Source organism: Panthera uncia, chromosome X (assembly GCF_023721935.1).
Source record: "Panthera uncia isolate 11264 chromosome X, Puncia_PCG_1.0, whole genome shotgun sequence".
Lineage (NCBI taxonomy): Eukaryota > Metazoa > Chordata > Mammalia > Carnivora > Felidae > Panthera > Panthera uncia.
The window spans coordinates 68,011,982-68,038,234 of record NC_064817.1 but is presented as its reverse complement, the minus strand read 5'-3'; the positions used below and the strand labels follow the sequence as shown (position 1 = coordinate 68,038,234).

Below are 26,253 nucleotides of genomic sequence, written 5' to 3'. Positions count from 1 at the left end.
TTTGAGAAAGAGAGCATGGGAGGGGGCCAGAGAGAGTGAGGGAGAGGAGAATCCCAAGTAAACTCTGCGCTATCAGCATAGAGCCTGATGTGGGGCTCAAATCTCACAATCATGAGATCATGACCTGAGCTGAAAACAAGAGTTGGATGCTTGGCCGACTGAGCCAGGTGACCTACCCCCTCCCCAGTTTTTGTATGTGAGGGGCTTAGTTTTAACCAGGTGTGCACATAGTCTCTGGTAGGTGATCAGTCATTGCCCCCTGGGACTGAGGCCTTGGAAAATGTGTGGATCAGGAGATGCATTGTTGGTGAGGTTAATGCTGGTGTTCTGGATAGGGAACCCAAAGCGTATGACTGGAATGGATGGATCTGCCAAATCACAGGGTGTGGGGCTTGGTATAAGAAAGTTACTTAGTGTCAGTGCTGCACTGGTTCCTTCAGGTGGCCTTGTGTTTATGCTGAGGGACAGGGGAGGGCAATGACACTTGCCAGCTCCTTTATTCCTCCTGGAAGGGCCTCCCTGGGATCCCAGACTATCTGGGACTTCTCTGAGATGAGTAAATAATTCAGCTTGTTTGCCCCAGGTGTGTTTCAAACTGCTGCTTCCACTCTAGATCTCATCAGACTGCTTATAGTGTTATCTCTTTAAGGGTGGGACTCAGCTTCCTAATGCCCTCTGGGGTCTTCCAGAGCTAGGACTGCTGATTTTTAAAATTCCAAGTTTTAAGTCCCTCTGGTTTTAAGAACTGACAAAATTTGACCCTTCTTGCTTTCAAAGCCAAATATTTTGGGGATTCTTCCCCCTGCCATCCATATGTGGGCTCCCCACTGTGATTGTTTCTTGCCAGAATTCTCTGCCCCTAGGTTCCCTCCTGACTCTGGATGCCCAGGGCTCTTTTAGCTCCCCACCAGGTCTCTGCCCTTCCTGTACTTTTTGTTGTGTTCTCTTCTCCACCTTTTGTCATGGAATTTGTTTTGCCAGTCTTTGCATTGTTTTCTGGGTTATTTACACTGATGTAAGTGTTACTTAGTTGTATCCACAGGGCCAGGTGAGCTTAGGGTCCCCTTACTCTGCCATCTCCCTCGCCTGCCAGTTGAGTTCTTTATTTTTTTTAATTTCCAGTTCCAGAAGTTCTCTGTTTACGTTAGTTTTGGTAATTTTTGTACTGTCTTCCTCTGAACCCATATTTCCTTCTTTTATTTCTTTAAAAACAACAATAAATGTGCTTGATATTACATGTTCCATTTATACATTCTTTGTGGATCTGAGTCTGTTCTTTGTTGTTTCTGCTAGCTCTTGTCCAGATACTTCCTTGTGTTTTCTAACTTTATTTACCTTCTTTGTTGTTTCTTCTTCTTCTTCTTCTTCTTCTTCTTCTTCTTCTTCTTCTTCAACATTATGGGCTCATATTTCTTGGAACTTTATCTGTTGTAATTCTTTCAAGTCTTGGTAGCTTCCTCCAGAGGGGAGAGATTTGTTTCTGCCAAGCATATGTGAGGGCTACCAGCTTAGAAGTACTTTAAATGTATTCTTGGTTTGAGATTTCTGCGATTACCCAGTTAGTTTAAAATGCTGCATGTTATATGAGCTCTCATTTGTGTTCGCCAATTCTTAGGAAATATTTTTTTTTCCTCTGTACTTGGTGCCCAGACTTTGATACAGTCAATTTTCCTAACAGTTATTTGCAGTGAACTGTTATTCTTAATTCACTTTTAAGTTGATGATATTATAACTTTGAGATGCCAGCTTTATAGGGTCCCTACTAAGATTGCCCACCTCAAGCTTTTTCTGGGTTTTGTTTCTTGATTCCATACTCCATGAGCCATCTGTTTTACAGCAAATGACAACAAGGTAAAAGCTGACTCTATTGTTTATCTCTGCATTTCAGTTTTTTTTTTTTTTTTAATTCTGGGTTTCTGAACAGTCTTTATAAACAGCTTACAGGATCATTCCTCCCATTTAAGATGGTTTTTAAGAATATTTTGTCAGCATTTTTAGTTGCTTTTAGGAGGAAGGTTCATGAGGATTTCTCTTCTGCCTTACTCCTGGAAAAGGATGTCCATCTATTTTATATTTTTAACATGAACTTTTTTTTTTGTCTCTAGCTCCCCATATATACCACACCACCTCTGCAGTCTAAATATGTTGAAGAGCAGCCTGGTCATTTACAAATGGGCTTTGCATCCATCCGCAAAACAACTGGTCATTATATTGGCTGGTGTAAGGTAAGTTAAGTTATAATAGTGGTTTAATGTTGGAGGTTTCTGATTTGTTCAGACACGTGATTCTTATGTTGCATTTGGTATTGTCAGAAATTCTTCAGTGTTATTCATCAGGTGAATGGGCTAATGTAGAGGATCTAAGACTGCTTCATTCACATCTGTAGCGCTTTGTCACAGATGGCTAGAAGGCTGGACTCAGCTAGGAATGTTGACTGAAGCACCCATGTTTGCAGTCATCTGGTCAATAGGTATTATAACTTTGAAGATGTAGTGTTCTCAAGAGACAGTCCTTTTTTTTTTAAGCTTATTTACTTATTTTGAGAGAGAGAGAAAGAACACAAGTTGGGGAGGGGCAGAGAGAGAGGGAGAGAGAATCCCAAGCAGGTACCATGCTCAGTGTGGAGCCTGAAATGGGTCTCAATCTCACAACTATGAGATCAGTACGTGAGCTAAAATCAAGAGTTGGACGTTTAACAGACTGAGCCACCCAGGCGCCCCAAGAGACAGTCTTTAAAGAGAAGTAATTCAGTGGCATTTATGATCTGTGTTGGTTTGTACAGCTTGAAACCATGATGAACAGGATGAACCTCTACATGAAAATCTCTAAGACAAAGTTACTAATACCAAGATAACACAATAACAATGACTTATTTCTTTCTTGTCTAATGTAATTATTTCTGTGTTCTTTGCTTTGAAAATATTTTTTGTTGTTTTTATTCCATGGTTTCATAGCAGCTAGTTTAGAGATGGAGACCATATATTTCAGTTGCGTTTCTGGTTTCTTCAATAGAGTAAAGCATGACTGTGGATAATTACTATAGGTAAATCATTCTGTGCTTTCATTTTCCTTCTGATGTAACTGAGGTAGTACCTATTGCTCAGTAAATGAATGTAACTATATTTATGCATTAAAATAGTTAGAAACAGGTAAAAGGAAAAAATGAAGACTTTAATCCCTTCAGTGGATTTATATAATCTTGATTTGTAGAGAATCTTTATTCCTCTATAAAAACAAACACTAGTATATGTAGGATGATTTCTATCTTGAGATAAATGTCTAGGTTTTTTTCCCATTCTAATGCACACTAAAAAAAGGAGAAGACGAAGCACTTTATTTAGGCTTGTTGTTATTACTTTCTTCACAAACATTATGTTGTTGCTGCCATATCTTTATTAGTCAGATATTGCTAAGTTGAAATATACCTCTATCCCTGCTTTATTTAAATTTCATTCATTTTTTCTAAGCCTTTATAAAATAAGATGATAAACCTTTGTGTTTCTGCAATAAATTATCTGTGAGATGCTCTGACTGTAGGCATTACTTCACCTGTTTATATGAGGAAAATAGTAAATAAGTATTATTCGTGTTAAATAGAATGAAAAGCAAGAAATGAAAAGAAGCTAAGTAAAACAAGTATTCTCATAGTGAATAAATGGGAAAGTTAGACTTAGATTTGGGTGTAGTGGTAACTCAACACTTAAATATATGGTCTCATGAGATGTGGACTGTTTAATTGTCAACATCTTAAAAAATTCAGCTCTCCTTTTTTTTTTTCTTTTTGCCTAGGGTGTTTATGTCTTTGTGAAAAATGGGATAATGGATACAGTACAATTCGGAAAAGGTAGGTGAGTGAACCATCCATAATTAGAAATGTTCTGTTGTCTTTTTAAGTTGATAGATTTAAATGTGAGAAAAATAAACATGTTATGTTATTCATTATCATGTTTTACGAACTGAGAAAATACTCTGTATAGCACTTTATGATAACAGTAACAAAGTAATAGTACCGATCACTTATTAAGCAATTATTATATGCAAAGACACTATGATAAACATTGTACATAATTTATCTAATTTAATTTTTATAATAATTCTATGAGTGTTGGTATTATAATTATTCCCTTTTTACAGATAAGGAAACTGAGGTTTAGAAAGGTTAAGTTGGTTACCAAGGTCACATAGCTAGTAAATGTCAGCACCTAGACTCAAACTGAGGTCTGTTTTAGCTGCAAAGCCCATATTATATACTCAAAGCACAAATTAGCAGTATGTCTCCATTGTTATCAGTTAGTTTAAATAAGTGCTATTTGCTGTTAAAATATGTAGAATTTTGCTATCTATTCCTAGGAAACACTATACCCACTAGTCACTCTAGAATGTTTGAGCTAATGTTGGATAGCACTTGTATTTGACTCTTTAGTTTGATAATGGTATTTGGCAGTAGACATATCTTCCTAATATTCTTGGCCTCAGCCAGTTGTCAACATAAATGTGTATGGGAGACAGAAAGATCATTTTTAAATGTTTCCATTTAATGTGTTATCATTACTTAACTAATGTGTTATCATTACTTAAGTATGTGTTATCATTACTTAAGGTATGTTGGAATTCCAAACTATATTCCTCATTTGTCTTGAAGAATACGATTAAATAAGTGATTGGCATTAAATAATTGTGATAGAAGAATGTATTTTCTTGAGTTATATGGAAACAAATAATTTATGTATATAAAAAGCCAGGAAATCTAGACTTGTGTCCACTCTTCATCTACTTTTGGTCTAGGGTCGCTTCTAATCCTGATCATTGGTTTTAACCAAGAGCAGTGGCCCCTCTGGGTATTGGGGAGTAGTGGCATGCAGGGTCTAGAAGTTACATGTATCCCTAGTTAGTTATTCAAAGTTCTCTAATAAAGTATTTCCATTCTTACTGGATCCTGCCACAGTTTGAACACATAATGCCAGAAGCATTTTGAATAAATGATAGGGATATAGTACATACACAATCAGGCATTTAGTTTACAGTAATTCACATTAAAGTGTATACTCGTGCATCATATTTAATTAAAGAGTAATAATTGCCTGTATTAAGAAAACAATTATCAAATCAGCTGTGGAAGGAAGATTTTATTTTGTAACAAGGACTATTTTAAATACCTTTTTAAATTGCTATTCAAATCATTCTTTTGTGTAGCTTTTCTGAAGTGTTTAAACCATCTGCTACTATGATAACAAATTTCTTTAGCTTTTCTGCATCATATATACAGTGCCTAGTTATAATAAGTCATTTATATTAATTTTTAACTTATTTCTTAAAAGATGCTTATGTCTTTCTTTAAAGATGCTTATGTCTATCTGAAGAATCCACCTAGAGATTTTCTTCCAAAAATTGGAGTGATTACAGTTTCAGGATTAGCAGGCTTGTTTTCAGCAAGAAAAGGTAGGGTTTAAAAAGATACATTTTCTCTTTTAATACCAATATATTGTGAATTTCACTGTCATGGGAAAACCTCTTATGTTTTATTGAATATTGTTAGGATAGGATACTGTGAAAAAATTTTAAGTGTATTTTACAGCATGTTTACTTTTATAAAGACTGTGTTTTTAAAAATATAGCTATTCCAGTGCTTGCTTTAGCAACACATATGCTAAAATTGGAACGATACAGAGAAGACAGAGAAGACGAGCATGGCCCCTGCTCAAGGATGACATGCAAATTGGTGAAGCATTCCATATTGAAAAAAAAAAAAACCTGGAAAACAGTTTGAAAGTTTCTCTTGTAAAGTTAAACATGTACTTACCATGAGACCAAGTAATCCTACTGCTGGGTATTTACCCTGGAAAAATGAAAAATCTGTACATAAATGTTTATAGTAACTCTATAACCAAACTCCAGTAACCAAAAACTGGAAACAACCTCAATATCTTTCAGGAGTAAACTGTATTTTAGCATATCTAAACAAAGAAATTATATTCACCAGTAAAAGGAGTAAACCATTGACACATGCAACAGTCTTGATGAATCTGACAATAAGAAGCCAGTCTAAAAAAGTTAACATTGTATAATTCCATTTATATGACTTTCTCAAAAAGACAAAACTATAGTAACAAAAAAAAAAAAAAAAAAGGGGTCAGTGGCTCCTAGGAGTTAGGAGTGGAAAGGTGTGACTACAATGTGATAGCATGGGATTTTCTTAAGAGTGAAAATAACTGTTCCATATCCTGATTATACTGGTGGTTATGTGACTATACATGTATTAAAATTGATAGAACTGTAGACGAAAAGTGTTGACTTTTCTGTATGATCATATCAAATACAATTTAAAAAATATAGCTATTCCTATTAAAATTGTAATTATAATTACAAATACAATTAATTATGATTATACTTTGTTTCTCATCTTTTTAAATATTTTTTAAATTTGAATAAGTTACCATACAGTGTAATAATTAGTTTCAGGTGTACAATATAGTGATTCAACTCTTCCATACAACACCCAGTGTTCATCACAAGTATACTCCTTAAACCCTATTCTGTTTAACCCATCCCTCTACTCACCTTCCCTCTGGTAACCATCCGTTTGTTCTCTATAATAGTTAAGAGTCTGTTTCTTGGTTTGCCTCTCTCTCTCTCTTTTTTTCCCTTGGCTCATTTGTTTTGATCCTTAAGTTCCACATATGAGTGAAATCATATGGTATTTGTCTTTCTGTGATTACTTCAGTTAGCATAATACTCTCTAGTTCCATCCATGTCCTTTCAAATGGCAAGATTTCATGCTTTTTTATGGCTGAGTAATACTCCATTGTAAATATATACCATATCTTCTTTATCCATTCATCAGTTGATGGACACTTGGGCTGTTTCCATATTTTGGCTATTGTAGATAATACTGTTATAACATTGGGATGCATGTAAACCTATGAATTAGTATTTTTGTATTCCTTGGGTAAATTCCTAAAAGTGGAAATGCTGGACTTTGCATAGTTCTATTTTTAACTATTTGGGAAATTCCAAACTATTTTCCAAAAAGCTGCACCAATTTCCATTACTACCAACATTGCAGGATGTTTCCTCTTTCTGCACATCCTCACCAACACATCTTGTTTCTTATCTGTTAATTTTAGCAATTCTGACAGGTATTATAGTTTTGATTTGTATTTCCCTGATGATGAGTGATGTTGAGAATCTATTCAAGTGTCTCCTGGCCATCTGTATGTCTTCATTGGAAAAATGTCTATTCATGTCTTTTGCTCACTTTTTAATCAGATTGTTTTTTGAGTGTTGAGTTTTAGAAGTTCTTTATATAGTTTGGATACCAACCTTTTATCAGATAGGTCATTTGCAGATATTTTCTCCCATTCCATAGGTTGCTTTTTAGTTTTGTTGATTGTTTCTTTTGATGTGCAGAAGCTTTTTATTTTGATGAAGTCCCAATAGTTTATTTTTGCCTTTGTTTCCCTTGCCTCAGGAGACATATTGAAAAAGAAGTAGCTATGGTCAGTGTCAAAGAAGTTACAGCCTGTGTTGTCTGTCTTCTATGATTTTCGTGGTTTCCTATCTCACATTTAGGTCTTTCATCCACTTAGAGGTTATTTTTGTATATGGTGTAAGAAAGTGGTCTAATTTCTTTTGCATTTGGCTGTCCAGTTTTCCCAACACCATTTGTTGAAGAGACAGTCTTTTTTCTTGTAGGTATTCTTTCCTTTTATGTCAAATATTAATTGATTATATAGTTGTAGGTTCATTTCTAGGTTTTCTGTTCTGTTCCATTGATCTATGTCCCTGTTTTTGTGCCAGTGCCACACTGTGTTGATCACTACAGCTTTGTAATATAACTTGATGTTTGGAATTGTGAGTCTTCAGGTTCGCTTTTTTTTTTTTTTTCCCAAGATTGCTTTGGCTATTCAAAGTCTCTTGTAGTTCCATGCAAATTTTTGGGTTTTTTGTTTTAGCTCTGTGAAAAATGCTGTTGGTATTTTGTCTTGTTTATTTTTTTTGAGAGAGAGAGACAGCATGAGCAGAAGAAAGGCAGAGAGAGAGAGAGGGAGAGAGACAATCCCAAGCAGGCTCCAGACAATCAGTGCAGAGCCCAACGTGGGGCTCAAACTCATGAACCATGAGATCATGACCTGAGTTGACACCGAGAGTCAGACGCTTAACCGACTGATAACCACCGAAAGATTGCTTTGGATAGTATAGACAATTTAACTAGGATAGTTAGGATTGCTTTGGATAGTATAGACAATTTAACAATATTTGTTCTTTGAGTCCATGAGCATGGGATATCTTTCCCTTTCCTCTGTCATCTTTAATTTCTTTCATCAGTGTTTTATAGTTTTCAGAGTATAGTTCTTTCACCTCTTGGTTAGATTTATTCCTAGGTATCTTGTTTTTGGTGCAATTGTAAATAGGACTGATTCCTTAATTTCTCTTTCTGCTGCATCATCATTGGTGTATAGAAATGCATTTCTATACATTGATTTTGTGTCTGCCATTTTACTGAAGTTATTACTCCAGTTTTTTGGTGGAGTCTTTCATGTTTTCTATATATAGTATCATGTTATCTGTAAATAGTGAAAGTTTCACTTCTTCATTGCCGATTCAGATGGCTTTTTTTATTTTTGTCATCTCATTGTTGTGGCTAGGACTTCCAGTAAAATGTTCAATAACAGTGGTGAGAGTGGACATCCCCATCTCTTTCCTGACTGTCAAGGATAAGTTGTCAGTTTTTCTCATTTAGCATGTATTAGTCATGGGTTTTTAGTATATGGCCTTTATTATGTTGAGGTATGTTTCCTCTAACCCTACTTTGTTTAAGGTTTTTATTATGAATGGTTGTTGTACTTTGTCAAATGTTTTTCTCTGCATCTATTGAAAGGATCATATGGTTCTTATCCTTTCTTTTATTAATTTGGTATATCACATTGATTTGTGAATATTGATTCACCCTGTAGCCAAGGAATAAATATCACTTGATCATAGTGAATGATTTATTTAATATATTTTTGGATTTGGTTTGCTGGTTTTTTATTGAGAATTTTTGCATCCATGTTTATCAGGAATTTTGGCCTATAGTTCTCTTTTTTAGGAGGTCTTTATCTGGTATTGGTATTGGGGTGAAACTGTCCTGATAAAATGAATTTGGAAGTTTTCTTTCCTTTGCTATTTTTTGGAATAGTTTGTGAAGTATAGTTATTAACTGTTCTTTAAATGTTTGGCAGAATTGCCTGTGAAGCCATATGACCCTGGACTTGTGTTTTTTCAGAGATCTTTGATTATTGATTCAATTTCTTTAGTGGTTTTTGGTCTGTTCAAGTTTTCTCCACCTTTCTTTTTCAATTTTGTTAGTTCTAGGAATTCATCCATTTCTTCCCAGTTGCCAAATTTGTTGGCATAGAGTTTTTCATAATTTTCTCAAGATTTTTTGTATTTCTGTGGTGTTGGTTGTGATATCTCCTCTCATTTGTAATGTTATTTATTTGGATCTTTTTAGATAAGTTTAGCTAGAGTTTTATAAATTTTGTTAGTTATTTCAAAGAACCAGCTCCTGGTTTCATTGATCTGTTTTATTGTTTGTTTTTTTTATTTAGTTTCTATATCATTTATTTCTGCTCTAGTCTTTATAATTTCCTTCCTTATCCTAGCTTTAGGCTTTGCTTCTTGTTCTTTTTCTAGCTCCTTTAGGTGTAAGGTTAGGTTGCATACTTGAGATTTTTCTTACTTCTTGAGGTAGGCCTGTGTTGCTATATATTTTCTGTTAGGACTGCTTTTGCTGTGTCCCGAAGGTTTGGGACCGTTATGTTTTCATTTATTTTTTAATTTCTTTTCTGATTTCTTGGTTGACTCATTCACTGTTTAGCAGCATGTTCAGCTTCCAGGTATTTGTGGTTGTTCCAAATTTTTTCTTGTGGTTGATTTCTAATTTCTTAGTGTTGTGGTCAGAAGAGGTGCATGGAATGGTATCAGTCTTTTTGATATTCTTGAGGCCTGTTTAGTAACCTAACATGTGATCTATTCTGGACAGTGTCCCATGTGCACTTGAAAACAGTGTATTCTGTTGCTTTAGGATGGAATATTCTGAATATATCTGTCAAGTCCATCTCTGTCATTCACAGTCATTGTTTCCTTATTGTTTTTCTGTTTAGATGATCTGTCCATTGATGTAATTGGGGTATCAAAGCCCCGACCTAATATTATCATGTTATAGTCAATTCTTTTATGTTACTACTTTGTGTATTTGGTTGCTTCCATGTTGAATGCATAATTTGCAATTATTATATCTCCTTGTTGGATTGTGCATTTATTATCATATAGTATCTTTCCTTGTCTCTTTTTACAGTCTTTGTTTTAAAGTCTTGTCCAATATAAATGTTGCTACTCTGGCTTTCTTTTGGCATCCTTTTGCATGGCAAAGTTTTCTCCATCTACTCATTTTCAATCTGCACGTGTCTTTGGGTCTAAGGTGAGACTGTTGTAGGCAGCATATAGATGGGTCTTTTTTTCTAATCCATTCTAATACCCTGTCTTTTGATTGGAGTGTTTATTCCATTTACATTCAAAGTAATTATTGATAGATATGTATTTATTGCCATTTTATTACTTGTTTTGCCCTTGTTTCTGGAGATTTTCTCTTATCCTTTCTTGCCTTTGTCACTTTTGGCCTCCTTTACTATTTCAAAGAGTCCCCTTTACTATTTCTTGCAGGGCTGGTTTAGTGGTCATTAACTCCTTTAGTTTTTGTTTGTGTGGGAGACTTTTTATCTCTCCTTCTATTCTGAGTGATAACCTTGCTGGATAGCGTATGTTTGGATACAGATTTTTCCCATTCAGTACTTTGAATATGTTATGTTATTCCCTTTTGGCTTGCAAGGTTTCTTTGAGAAATCTCCAGCTAGCCTTGTGAGTTTTTCCTGATAAGTTAAGGACTTCTTTTGCCTTGCTGCTTTTAAGATTCTTTTCTTTATCACCATATTTCACAAATTTAATTACAATAAGTCTTGGTATTGGCCTGCTTTTGTCAATTTTGGTGGGAGTTCTCTGTTCCTGGATCTGGATGTATGCTTCCTTTCCCAGATTGCGTAAGTTTTAAGCTATTATTTCTTCAAAGAAATTTTCTGTCCCCTTTTCTCTCTTGTCATTTTTTGGTATTCATATAATACAAATGTTATTACATCTGATGGAGTCACTAAGTTCCTTAAGTGTATTTTCGTGTTCCATAATTATTCTTTCTCTCTTTTCTTTAACTTCATTAATTTCCATTATTTCGTCTTCCAGGTCAGTAATTCGTTCCTATACTTCTTCCAGCCTCTTGTTCATTGCATCAAGCCTGTTTCTTATCTCTTTTATTGCACTGTTTGTCTCCAGTTGGTTCCTTTTTAACTCTCTTATCTCTGTGATAAGGCTCTTACCTATGTGTTCTATTCTTATCTCAAGCCCATGAGTCTCCTTATGATCATTGCTTTAAATTCTCCATCAGACATGTTGCTTATATCTGTTTCTCTTAGATCTCTGGCCCTTGCCCTATCTCGTTCTTGCATTTGGGATCAATTACTCCATCTTTGCATTTTGTCTAAGTCTCTACCTTTATCTCTGTGTTAGAAAAGCCAGTCATATCTCCTGCTCCTGAGAAGTGGCCTTATGAAGAAGAGGTGCTGTAGTACCCAGGACCTGGCCCTTCAGGGGGTGTCTCTGGTATGTGCTACATGCACTCTGCTGTTGTGTTTTGGCTGCTGTATCCTTCAGGCCAGTCATCTACAAAGGCTCTCTTTGTCTGCTATGGGCAGTTTCCGTCCCTGGCCTGAATATGGTGAGTTTAAATTAAATGTGCTCTGGTCTGCTTGTGAAATGAGACCTAGCACCACCTACGCCAGAACTGAAGCCCTGTAGAACTCTCTTGTTGGTAGATATAGTGTTGGTAGGGTTTTATGCTGGTCTTCTGGGTGAGGGTCCCACCATGGTGGGAATGAGGCAAGTGTGACTGAGAAGGACAGCCTTACCAGAACGCAGAGGTTAGGGCTTGGTGTATATAAATTAGGCAGGCAGTGTTGGCACTTCACTACTTCCTGTCAGTAGTTCTGTGTTTGTGCTGAGGGGCAGGAGAGGGAAATGGTGCCAGACAGCTTTTTTGTTCCCAGAGTGGTATCTTTGTGAATGTTGCCTCTCAAGGATGCACTCCATTAAGAGCAAACAAGCTCCCCACTGTGTGCCCCAGGTGCACTTCCTATCACTGTTTCCACACTCTGCCCCTAGGTTATTTGCGCCCCTTCTCTCCAGGAGCAGGGCAGTGCCTGCCTTGCTGTATCACAGCCAAGTCCACTGACTTCTAAAACTACATGTTTTAAGTCCTACAGGTTGCAGAAACTCAAAAAATTAGCACTTCTCAATCTCCAAGCCAATGGCTTTGGGGAAGTCTCTTTTTCCATTTCCCTGTGTGTTTCCCTCTGTCTCGCCCTTCTCTGTACCATGGCTCCCTCTTTTCTGCAGCAGCTAGGATCCGTTGCTCCCCTAAACCACATCTCTGCACTTCCTACCTTCTTTGATTTGGCCTCTTCTCTCCTTTTAATTGTAGAGGTTGTTCTGCCAGTCTTCATATCTATTTCTGGTTTATCTAGGATGATTTGATAGTTCTCTAGTTGTGTTTCTGGGATGAGGTGAGCCTAGAGTCCTCTTACTCTGCCACCATCATCCTCTACTCCCTTTTTACAAAAAATTTTAGAGTCTCTGGCTATTAAACAAAAAAAGACCTTGGGAATTTTATGTTAATGTAAAAATGTATACAAACCACTCAAACTTGTTTTCTCTGCTTTGTCATAACTATCCATATTCTGGGGACTATATTAAGTTTTGGAGACAGAGATACTGGTACCAGAAAAATATTTTTTTCTCTTATCTTCTCATCCTGACCAAGGTTGCTAGAACTGACATCAGCCACCTCAGAATGGAGTTTGTGAAACTAGACAACTCATCACTCTCATTCAGCACATGAGGCTTGATATGCTTAATATCTTTTGTCCCTCTTTTTACCATGTATCTCTGTCAACCTTGCCATTCCTTCTCACTCTACCACTTTTATCGAGGGTCCCCAAGACCACCCATGGGTTTGATGAATAAGTAGGAAGACTTAGAGGACTCAGTCTGTAATAATAGGCTTTATTACAGTGAGAAGTTATAAAGTAAAGTAAGCAGAGGGAAAAGACACATGGGGCAAAGCTTGTAAGAAACCAAGAACAGCCTTCCAGGAATCTTCTCCCTGTGGAGTCATATAAGATGTACTTAATTCTTCAACTAATGAATTGTGACAATATGTGTTAGATGTTGTCAGCCAAGGAAGCTCAATAGAGAATGAGCAGTCAAGGTTATTACTAGTGGGTGATCACATAAGCACTATCTCTCTAGCATGTCCAGAATTCCAGACTCCCAGAAGGAAAGTAGTTTTTCAGCATAAACCATATTATTTCAACAAGCAGTTTAGGCACAGTGCATCATTCTTATCATTCAGAGAATATTTTCAAGTCCCCAGAGGCCAGCCAAGGGCCAGCTTTGCAAGCAGACCTTTCTAACAATGGCAGTCTCAAGATACTATGTTAACTCTTTTCTGCACATTATTAAATAACTACCTTTCATAAGCATATGGTGAATTTCATATTTTCCCATCTTCAACCTTTGGGTATGGAAATTCCTCTAAGTAGGCATTACTGCTTTTCCTCCTCACGCAAGCCCCGACTAAGCTTTTATGGTTCTCTGGTCAATAGCCATTTTGTTCACCTTCCATTTACATACCTCCACAACTCATTTGCCAGTGATTGTCCCCATACTAAATTACATGTGGTTTGAAGTCACAGCTCTGAACCAGTCTGAAATCTAATATCAGACACCTTATGGTTGGTTTGCCCAACTTTGGTCCCTAAAGTAGTCTCAACTCATGGTGCCTGGGTGGCTCAGTCAGTTAAGTGTCTGACTTTTCATTTTGGCTCAGGTTATGATCTCAAGGTTGTGAGATTGAGCCCCGTTTTGGGCTCTGCAATGGACATGGAGCCTGCTTGAGATGCTCTCTCTCTTTCCTTCTACCATTTGTGCTGTCTCTCTCTCAAAAAAAAAAAAAAAAAAAGGTAGTCTCAAGTATACCTAATCAGATACAAAACGTTTGTGAATTGAAAGAGCATTCCAGCATTCTAACTTTAGCCCATATATCATATCCCAGTAGACCTAACACTCTCCCTTATAGCTAATATTAATGGTTCCTGTTATCTCATTTTTAATTCTAACACTGTTGAGCAGCTTTTGCTTGGATACATATTATAAATTATTTATTAGGAAAAAAAATTGAAAACTCAGATCACTCTATATAGCAGTAAAACTCAAAGAAAAACATACTACTCGATTCTCAGTATGAAACTCATAATCCACTTGCAAAAGAATATGTTCCTTAGGTCATTCACATTGTTGCTAAATGTCAGAACTAGAATAATCTAACCCAATGTTTTTCAAATTGCAGATCTCAACCTATTATTAGTGAAATAAACATAGTGAATCTCAAGAGACATTTTATTAAAAAATTAGGGGAGAACAGCAAATATCAGTGTTCTGTACTTAGTATGGTAAATAATGTGAAATTTTTGTTTCCATGGAGTGTGTGTGTGTGTGTGTGTGTGTGTGTAAGATAGGTCATAGGTCAGGGAGTCTGGGTGGCTCAGTCAGTTAAGTGTCCCAACTCTTGTTCTCAACTCAGGTCTTGACCTCAGGGTTATGAGTTCAAGCCCCATGTTGGGCTCGATGCTGGGCCTGGAGCCTACTTTAAGAAAAAAAAAAAAGATAGGTCATAGCTCATAATGTAAAATTTATTCTTTAATTTGAGACGTGGTCAAAAAATGTATGAAAGCTGTTGATTAGTCTAATCCCATTAGCTACAGATAGAAGTCTAGAGAAGGAAAATCACTCAGTGATTTCATAGTACATAACTTGTTTAGTGGCTGTGTCTAGAGCCTTTCCTACTTATGGGAGTAAGGCTATTTAATTCAAATGAAATTTATTTTCTGGTAGACTGGCCTTTCTTATCAAGTAAAGAGAAGTTTTTTTAATGTTTAAAATGATACATCAAGGAAAAAACGTCACTTTCCAAGGTTAGGAGCAGCATAATTAGGGGGATTTGGCTAAGTCAAGGAAACCTGCATTAAGAGATGTTAGGTCAGTAAAATCAAAAACCAAACTATAGATACAAGAATAATAGTGAGCAGGACAAGAGTAAAGGAGCAAGTTAAGACAGATTTTCTTCCAACTTAAGATATGTTTTAACAGATCTAGACCCTCTTTCACATTACCAGACAAAACAGTTTAAAACCAAAAGAAAGCTAAATTAGAGGTTGAAGTAGCCTACTTACCCACCTTTCCCAAGCTCAGTCTTATTTTTTTAAGCTTATTTATTTATTTTGAGAGAGAGAGTGAGCAGGGGAGGGGCAGAGTCAGAGAGGGAGAGAGAGAATCCCAAGAAGGCTCCGTGCTGTCAGCACAGAGCCCGATGTAGGGCTCAGTCTCACAAACTGTGAGATCGTGACCTGAGCTAAAATCAAGAGTTGGACCCTTAACTGACTGAGCCACCCAGCAGCCCTTCCTTAGCTCAGTCTTATAGACATGACTGTAGAAAGCTTTCTTACTATTAGGTAAGCCAGATGCAAAAATAGCTCGTTTTTATTTGCAAACCCTGCCAGTTATTTTTTTCTTTAGTCTTTACTGATATGCCAAATAGGCTGTTTCATTTTTAAAGTAAGGGTTGTAAGAGCTGTTTCAGAGAATAAAAGTACTTACCCAATTAGAAATCCCACCATCTAATTGCCCAAATCATATTTAAAGAGTCCAAGGTACCCATTCAAGCATTTAAGATACATATTGTTTTGAACCAATGGTCTGTTGGAACTAAGCTATGGTTTAGAGTGGTGGGTTTCAAACTATTCTACAGAACTTAGGGTTCCTTGAAAGTGTTTACAGGTGTTAGGGAGATAAGGGAAGAGCATGCAGGTAGGGCTTAATACTAAGCTTCCTCCCCCAGGCTAACCAGAGTAGCTTCAACTTTGTAAGTTTTATATATGAAGTTCGTAGTGAGATTGTATTTTGAAGATATTTTAAAGGATTTTGCTGTTAAAAAAAAGTTTGAAAATGTCTCCTGGTTGCTTAGATTAGGAACTTTTTTAAAATGAGTTCAAAGTCCTTAGCTGATTAGTTAGTTGCATCTTTTGTCTTCTTAAGGACTTAATCAAAACAGGATATGTAAAGAGAGCCCATTTCACTTTAACATGGTGTCACAAGCATGGTAGTTGATCAGTTCTCCATATTATCATGCCTTATGAGATACTTGAAACAAATGTGTTTACAACTTTTGGGTTTCTTGGGATATGAAAAAAATACCTAGTTTTTTAAAAAAAGAAAATCATTAACCCCCTATGTGTAGTTAATTAACAATTTTAAATTGAGAACAATTTTCTAAAATTGGACATGACAACTAAGAGGTTTTATTTGATTTGTGATCCTTAAGGATATTTTAGCTACCATTTAATTGATATAATTATCTAAAGAGTAAATTAACATAGGATAATGACTTAAAGGGGAACAAAGAGAATATTAAAGTTATAAAAGTATCAAGTCTCTGCTAGCATCTGTTTGGAGTGTAACAGTTTATTTGAAATTCATAGGTTCCAGGTTTAAGAAAATTGCTTATCCCCTGGGACTGGCTACTTTAGGAGCAACTGTTTGCTACCCAGTTCAGTCAATAATAATTGCAAAGGTAAGTTCTTTTTCTTTTTTTCCTTTTTTTTTTTTTGGCTTGTTGTTTTATTTTTTTATTTTTTTATTGTTTAATTTATATCCAAGGTAGTTAGCATATAGTGCAGCATTGATTTCAGGAGTAGATTCCTTAACGCTCCTTACCCATTTAGACAATCCCCGCTCCCACAACCCCTCCAGCAACCCTCTGTTTGTTCTCTATATTTAAGAGTCTTTTATGTTTTGTCCCCCTCCCTGTTTTTATATTATTTTTGCTTCCCTTCCCCTTATGATCATCTGTTTTATATCTTAAAAATCCTCATATGAGTGAAGTCATATGATATTTCTTCTTAAGTGATACCTACATTTCAGTATTTGTTTAAACTCTTAATGTGACAGTATTTAAATGTCATAAGTATCTGCAACATTCAATTTTCAGAGAAATATGGTTGGTATCAACTCTTATCTTGGCAAAATCACATTCACATTTGAGCATGGTAAATGCTATTCCTAATTATTTAGTCTCACAAATAGGATGAATTTGTTTAAATATAATTCAACAATATAAATGCCACTTTGAGATTAAGTCCAGATACAGTGAATTCTGAATTATAATTTATGGGGAGAAATACTGCTCTGTTGTTGGGTTCTGTGAAATTCAATTTTTAATTAGAAAATTATACCTGCTGGCTGCTGTCAGTTCATCAGATTAACATGATGCAAGGAACAGTGAATTGATAGATAACAGAGGCTTCTGAGGTAAAAAAAAAAAAAAAAAAAAAAAAAAAAAGACAAATTTATATACACAAACTCAATTTTGATACCACCTGGAACTAAGTAACACTTGCCCTGAGTCCATATTATAGATGTTTTGTCATTTTCTTTTCAGCTTACCTACAAATCCAAACATTCTCTCAATGATTTGAACAGTTTGTGTCAGTATTTTACTTTTAATACATATTTAGATTCAGAAGGAGAGCTTTGGGTTGTGCAGTTTTTTCTTCTTTTGTTTCTTTCAATTAGCAACATTTAACATTTCCCCCTTACACTTGAAGTAGTATGTAGTGTTGCCAGAAGGACTTTCTGTCTTGTATTCTTGTTACTACATTTCTTTAATTATTGATGTAGGTGAAACTGTCTACTCAGTATTTTAGGAATGACAAAGATATAGTGCCCTTTGTAGTTTGTTATGTGATCAAGCTATACTCTGGAAAACAGTGCGGAGGTTCCTCGAAAAATTAAAAATAGATCTATGCTATGACCCAGCAATAGCACTGCTAGGAATTTACCTAAGGGATACAGGAGTGCTGATGCATAGAGGCACTTGTACCCCAATGTTTATAGCAGCACTCTCAACAATAGCCAAATTATGGAAAGAGCCTAAATGTCCATCAACTGATGAATGGATAAAGAAATTGTGGTTTATATACACAATGGAATACTACACGGCATTAAGAAAGAATGAAATAGGGCCTTTTGTAGCAACGTGGATGGAACTGGAGAGTGTTCTGCTAAGTGAAATAAGTCATACAGAGGAAGACAGATACCATATGTTTTCACTCTTAGGTGGATCCTGAGAAACTTAACAGAAACCCATGGGGGAGGGGAAGAAAAAAAAAAAGTTAGAGAGGGAGGGAGCCAAACCATAAGAGACTTTTAAAAACTGAGAACAATCTGAGGGTTGATGGGGGTGGGCAGGAGGGGAGGGTGGGTGATGGACATTGAGGAGGGCACCTGTTGGGATGAGCACTGGGTGTTGTATGGAAACCAATTTAACAATACATTTCATATTAAAAAAATAAATAAAACATAATTGAGATTGTAGTGTATATCTGTTCTCTCATCTCTTCACTACAGTGATTCATCATGGAAACCCATGTCAGTGCATATAAATCTCCCTCATCTTTTTTGGTAGATCTATCTATACGTCTCAACATTCCATTTGTCTTAAAATTGTGTGTGTACCTAATGCACATATAAGAGGAAAAACTCAGGAAGAATATGCACACAACTGTGAACAAATGTTACATTGGGGGGAGGAAGAGGATTTTCTTTATATTAGTTGACTGATTTACTTTTCTTAAGTGTAGGTAATACTTAGCAAAAAAAATCTAAGCAAGAAAGTCACAGTTCTAAAAAGTTTTATAAGTTTATGTTTATATAAAGTGTAATCCTGGAAATCTCCAAAAACCTCTTTAAATCTTTAAAAATCAATAGCTATTGAAATTACTTTAACCATAAGGAACAAAAGGATGGGGAAACAATAGAAGGAATCAGAAGATTTTTAAAGGGAAAAAGATATGAAGGAAAGTAACAGCAGCCTCTTCTTCAGTGTGTTTGTAGTTCATTTTTAACTTTATGTTTCTATCAGAAGAGTATTATTCTCTGGAGAAATACATTAGTGCTTTTTATTTATGACAGGAGAAAGCACCATAAACATTTGAACAAAAACATTAATTTCATAGCATCTTAAAATCTTATTTTCTCAGTCAACTGTTTATTATCTCAAAACTATCTTTCCTGCTTCTGTTAAGACATAGTTTTAAATTCACATGTTACAGTGTGAATGCAAACTATACATTTTTAAGTATTTTTCTAAGAGCAGTTTTAGGTTCATAACAAAATTAAGGGGGAGGTAAGAGATTTCCTATACACACCCTGTTCCCACACGTGCTTAGTATCTTCCATTATCGGCATACCCCACTAGAGTGGTACATTTTTTGCAGTTGATAAGCCTACATTGACACATATCACCCAAAGTCCACAGTTTACATTAGGATTCACTCTTGGTGATGTAGTAACTATACATTTTTTAGATTTTTACATGAAGCGAATAATTTTTCATGTAAGATTTAGAAAATGAGGCTTTGTGTTATATGATCTAGAGATTTAAATCTGTGACATTGATTCTGTCCTGAGTCTTCACATAAAATACCTGACATAATTTTTTTTTAATTCTTCTTATTTTACCTTTTAAAAATATAACTTATTTGACTCACTTCTTGTTTTAATTAGGTAACTGGGAAAAAGGCATATACTACAAGCCAGCAAATTTATGAAGCAGTTAAATCATTGTGGACAAAAAACAACAAAAAAGAGTCACTCCCTAAACCTAAAGAAAGAACTAAGGTAGAGTTTAAATGAATCAAAAAGGTAGATATTGAGTTTTCTTGGTTGGGGTGGGAGATTGGCTTATAATGGGAGTCCTGGACAAAGTTCAAGGGTAGAATGAAAGATGAAGAAACATAATATCATTGCATGCTGTACATTTTTAGTATGTTTTATTGTTTTAGCAATATGATTTACTTATGAAGGAAAAATCTTTTTGTTAAACAGATAGAAAACTCTGGTGAAATAGAAATATCTGCAAAAACAACTCACAACCTGAAATTTTCAGTGCCTTTGTCAACAGAACTCATCTTTGAAACAAAGACAGAATCGGAATCTACCTCAGGTTTGTTGGAAATAATTCAATTTTGTTTTCCTTCTTTTCTTAAATAATTTTATAGTATTGTTAGTAGTAGTTTGAACTTATTTTTGTGCTTTCTTCATAAATGTTTTTTCCCTATAACAGGAAAAACATAGTAGTCCTATATATAGGACTACATATATGTATATTTATATGTATATATATATGTATATGTATATACATGTATATATGTGTATATATATATATATGTGTGTTTCCTATAACATAGTAGTCTATATATCTTTTTAGATAATGAGATACTTGGGTACTTGGGACTCTAATTGCCACATAGTTCATAATACCAATCTTTGCATATGGAAATATAGAGTAGCACTGGTGGGTTGGATGAGTGAAGCATTTAAATCACTCTATAAATGTGAGCTTTGTGATGAGGTGGAGGAAAATGTGCCTCCTAATTACATATGCACCTAATGTAGAAGATTCCAATTTATAGACTATGAGTCAAATCTACATAAAAGAAATATTAGCTTTCCATTTCTTACGCTGTATACCCTTATCATTCTTAGTTTCCACCATCACTTTTATTTACTTTAGATACCAGGAGAACATTCAGCATGAAATAGTGAAATAACACCAATTATAATACTAAGAACTTTTTAATATTAGATGCTGGCAATTAATACTTTGTAGGGCCACATAGTGACAATTATACTTTCTAGGCAAATACTACCATGGTTTTATTGCAATCATTAAAAAGGCAACAGAGTGTTTAATACCATTTGAGGAGTGTATTCACATAAACTCACTAGTTCCTGGGTTGCACAGGATTGTCTCTCTGTACAATGTGAACGCTCATTGTTTTATTGCAAAGGAAGCAGGACCAACTCAGAGATAAGGCAGTAGGAAGTAATGATAATATGTGCCCTATACTGATCACCTACTGTGGTGTAAAGAGCTATAAATATAATATGTTATTCTCACCCAAAAGCAAAACAAAACAAAACAAAAAACTCTTGTGTACATGTAATTATGACCATTTCATGATGAACAGATTCAGACTTAGGAAGCTTAAGTAACTTCTCCAAAATCCTATAGCTTATGAGTAGTAGAGTTGTATTTATAGCCTGGATCTTCCTAACACCAAAGTCCAAACTCTTTCTATTGTGTATAGATTATCTCATTTAAAACCAGAGTTTAGTCTCTGATTTCAACTGTCTCCTCTATGTTAATCTTTATAAAAGCTGTCACTGAGTAACAAGCCTGATAAGAGTTTTACTGTTTTATTATGTCACCTCTCAATTCCAATCTGATGATTTACAGTATTTATTTTTGTTATTATTTAATTTCAATTTCAGTATAGTTAACAAACACTGTATTAGTGTCAGGTGTACAATATATTGATTCAACACTTCTATACAACACCTTATGCTCATCACAAGTGTGCTCCTTAATCCCCATAAACTATTCATGCATCCCCCCCACCTAGCTCCCCTTTGGTAACCATCAGTTTGTTCTCAGCAGTTAAAAGTCTGTTAGTTGGCGTGTCCCTCTTTCTCTCTCTTCTTTTTTCTCTTTGTTATTTGTTTTGTTTTTAATTTCTATATATTGAAATCATATGATACTTGTTTCTTAACTTCTACATATGAGTGAAATCATATGGTATTTGTCTTTCTCTGATTGACTTATTTTGCTTAGCATTATACTTTTTATCTGTGTTGTTGCAAATTGCAAGATTTCATTCTTTCTCATGGCTAAATAATACTCCCATTGTATGCACACATACACCACATCTTTCTCCATTCATCCATCAATGGACACATGGGCTGCTTCCATATCTTGGCTATTGTAAATAATGCTGCTAGAAACATAGGGGTGCATGTATCGCTTTGAATTAGTGTTTTTGTATCCTTTGGATAGATACCCACTAGTACAATTGCTGAATCATAGGGTAATTCTATTTTTAACTTTTTGAAGAACCTCTATACTGTTTTCCAGAGTTGCTGACCCAGTTTGCATTCCCACCAAGAGTGTAAGAGGGTTCCCTTTTCTCCACATCCTTGCCAACACTTATTGTTTCTTGTGTTGTTGAATTTAGCCATTCTGACAGGTGTGAGGTAATATCTTATTGTAGTCTTGATTTACATTTCCCTAATAATCAGTGAAGTTTACCATCTTTTCATGTGTCTGTTGGCCATCTCTATGTCTTCTTTGGAAAAATGTCTATTCATGTCTTCTGCCTAGTTTTTATTGGATTATTAGATTTTGGGGCATTGCATTTTGTAAACTCTTTAAATATTTTGTATACTAACCTGTTTTCAGATATGTCATTTGCAAATATCGTCTCCCATTCCATACATGGCCTTTTGGTTTTGTTGATTGTTTCCTTTGCTGTACAGAAGCTTTTATTTTGATATAGTCCCTATAGTTTATTTTTTTTACTCTCTTTCATTTTGGATATTTTCTCTTGTGCATTTAAGTTCATCATTTTTTCTTTTGTAATGCCTAATCTGCTGTAATTCCATAAAATGTATTTTTCATCTCAGACATCGTGGTTTAAATCTCTAGAAGTTTGATCTGGCCCTTTTTAATATTTTCATACATCTACTTAACTTGCTCAGTTTCTTTTCTACCTTCTTGAATATATGGAATGTAATTACAATAACTCTTTCTGATGTTCTTATTTATTCTATCACTTGTTGCCTCGGGAGACATATCTAGAAAGAAGTTGCTACAGGCAATGTTGAAGTTATTGCCTGTGTTCTCCCCCAGAATTTTGATGGTTTCAGGTCTAACATTTAGGTCTTTTAATACATTTTGAATTTATTTTTTGTGTATGATGTAAGAAAGTGGTCCCGTTTCATTGTTTTGTATGTGGCTGTCCAATTTTCCCAACACCATTTGTTGAAGAGACATTCTTTTCCCATTGGATATTCTTTGCTGCTTTGTCAAAGTTTAATTGACCACACAGTTGTCAGTTCACTTCTGTGTTTTCTGTTCTGTTCATTTTTATCAATGTGTCTATTTTTGTGCCAGTACCATACTGTTTTGATCACTACAGTGTAGTAATGTAACTTAAAGTCAGGAATTGTAATGCCTACAACTTTGCTTTTCATTTTCCAGGTTGCTTTGGCACTTTGGGGTCTTTTGTGGTTCCATAGAAATTTTAGAACTGTTTGGTCTAGCTTTGTGAAAAGTGCTGGTGGTATTTTGATAGGGATTGCATTAAATGTGTAGATTGCTTTACGTAGATATTTTAAGAATATTTGTTCTTCTGATCCATGGCATGGAGTGTCTTTCCATTTCTTGGAGTCCTCTTCAATTTCTTTCATCAGTGTTAATAGTTTTCTGAGTAAAGGTCTTTCACCTCTGGTTAGGTTTATTCCTAAGTATCTTATTGTTTATGGTTCAGTTGTAAATGGTATTGATTCCATAATGTCTTTCTCCTGCTTCAGTCTTTTTTAAAAGTTTTTTTTTTTTAATGTTTATTTTTGAGAGAGAGAGACAGAGCATGAGCAGGGGAAAGGTAGAAAGAGGGGGAGACACAGAATCCAAAGCAGGCTACAGTCTCCGTACTGTCAGCACAAAACCCGACTTGGGACTTGAACTCGGGAATGGAGAGATCATGACCTGAGCTGAAGTTGGACGCTTAACTGACTGAGCCACCCAGGCACCTCTCTTCTGCTTTATTCTTGGTGTATAGAAATGCAACAGATTTCTGCATGTTGATTTTGTATCCTGCGACTTTAATGAATTCATTAATCAGTTCTAGCATTTTTTTGGTCGAGTCTTCAGGGTTTTTTTTTTTTTAATTTTATGTTTTATTTATTTTTGAGAGCAAGAGAGACAGAGCACGAACAGGGAGGGGCAGAGAGAGAGAGGGAGACACAGAATCCGTAGCAGGCTCCAGGCTCCGAGCTGTCAGCACAGAGCCCGACATGGGGCTCAAACTCACAGACTACAAGATCATGACCTGAGCCGAAGTCAGATGCTTAACTGACTGAGCCACCCAGGCTCCCCTCTAGGGTTTTCTATATATAGTATCATGTCATCTGCAGAGATTGCAAGTTTTACTTATTCCATGCCAATTTGGATGCCTTTTATTTCTTTTTGTTGTCTGATTGCTATAGCTAAGACTTCCAGTACTATGTTAAATAAAACCGAGGGTTGACATCCTTGTGTTATTTCTGCCCATAGGGGAACAGCTCTGTTTTTTCCCCATGGAATATGGTATTATTAGCTATGGGTTTTTCATATATGGCCTTTATTATGTTGACGTATGTTCCCTCTAAATCTACTTTGTTAAGGGTTTTCATCATGAATGGAAGTACTTTGTCAAATGCTTTTTCTGCATCTATTCAGTTCAAAATTTCTATTTCTTCCTGTTTCATCTTTGGTAGTTTATATATTTCTAGGAATTTATCCATTTCCTCTAGGTTGTCCAATTTGTTGGCATATAATTTTTCATAATATTCTCTTATAATTGTATTTCTGTAGTGTTAGTTTTATTTCTCCTCTCTCATTTATGATTTGATTTATTGGACTCCTTTCCCTTTTTTTCTTGATAAGTCTGGCTGTACATTCATCAAGTTTATCAGGTTTTTCAAAGTACCAGCTCCTGGTTTCATTGACCTGTTGTATTTTTAATTTCCATATCATTTTTTCTGCTTTAATCTTTATTATTTCCTCCTTTTTGTTGTTTTTAGGTTTTGTTTTTTCATTCTTTTTCTAGTTCCTTTAGGTGTAAGGTTAGGCTGGTCATTTGATATTTTTCTTGCTTCTAGAGATAGCCTGTATTGCTGTATACTTCCGTCTTAGAACCACTTTTGCTGGTCCCAAAGGTTTTGAATTGTGTTTTTATTTTAATGTTTCCATGTATTTTTTTTCTATCTTCTTTTATTTCCTGGTGAACCATTTATTGTTTAGTAGCATTTTCTTTAACTAAACTCCATGTGTTTGTGGTCTTTCCAGATTTTTTCTTGTGGTTGACTTCTAGTTTCATAGCATTGTGGTCAGAGGAGATGTATAGTATGCTTTAATCTTGTTCAGTTTATTGAAGCTTGTTTTGTGACTTCATATGTGATCTCTTCTGGGGAATGGTGCATGTGCACTTGAAAAGAATGTGTTTTCTGCTACTTTAGGATGAAATTTTTTGAATATATCTGTTAAATTCATCTGGTCCAGTGTGTCATTCAAAGCAATTGTTTCCTTGTTGATTTTCTGTTTTAGATGCTCTATTGATGTAAGTGGGGTGTGTTAACATCCCCTATTATAATTGTATTATTATCTTTTAGTTTCCTTTATGTTTGTTATTAACTGTTTTATCTATTTGGGTGCTTTCATGTTGGGTGCATAAATATTTAAAATTGTTCTGTCTTCTTGTTGCAATGTCCCCTTTATGGTTATATAGTACCCTTCTTTGACTTTTGTTACAGTCTTTGTTTTAAAGTCTGTTTTGTCCAATATAAATTTGTTTGACATCCATTTGCATGATAGATGTTTCTCCATCCCCTCACTTTCAATCTGCAGGTGTCTTCAGGTCAAAAATGAGTCTCTTCTAGGCAGTACATAGATGGATCTTGTTACTTTTTTTGTTTTGTTTTTTAATCCTTTGACACCCCATGTCTCTTGATTGGAACTTTTATAGCATTTACATCCAAAGTAATTATTGACAAATATGTATTTATTGCCAATATATTACCTGTTTTGTGGTTGTTTTGGGAGATTTCTTCTGATCTTTTCTTTTCCTTCTCTCTTCCATGGTTTGCTGGTTTTCCTTAGTGATATATTTGGATTTCTCTTTTTTCATTGTGTATCTATTACTGGTTTTTGATATATCATTACATTAAATTTGTATATAACATCTTTGGCTTAAGATGTCTATAGTAACTGATGGTCATTTAAGTTTGTACCCATTCTTTTTTTTTTAGAGAGAGAATGAATGAGCAGGGGAGGGGGTAGAGAGAATCTCAAGCAGGCTCCACACTCAGCGTGGAACCCAATGAGGGGCTTGATCCCACAAACCTGGGATCATGACTTGAGCCAAAATCAAGAGTCGGACACTCAACCAACTG

General features: G+C 35.3%; 1 protein-coding gene and 1 pseudogene across 4 annotated transcripts in view; both read left to right on the top strand.

Moving 5' to 3' along the window:
* APOOL (apolipoprotein O like) overlaps positions 1-26,253 on the top strand; it is a 105,481-nt gene that overhangs the window by 59,849 nt on the left and 19,379 nt on the right. For 3 of the 4 annotated variants that reach the window (XM_049644028.1, XM_049644026.1, XM_049644027.1), the window contains exons 3-8: positions 2,106-2,225; positions 3,790-3,844; positions 5,341-5,439; positions 16,683-16,774; positions 19,768-19,881; positions 20,089-20,206. In XM_049644028.1, the coding sequence (XP_049499985.1) occupies positions 2,106-2,225; positions 3,790-3,844; positions 5,341-5,439; positions 16,683-16,774; positions 19,768-19,881; positions 20,089-20,206 (598 nt within the window). The remainder of the gene's footprint in view (positions 1-2,105; positions 2,226-3,789; positions 3,845-5,340; positions 5,440-16,682; positions 16,775-19,767; positions 19,882-20,088; positions 20,207-26,253) is intronic. The other variant, XM_049644029.1, reaches the window with a different exon arrangement.
* LOC125932412 (uncharacterized) lies at positions 5,624-5,739 on the top strand (annotated as a pseudogene).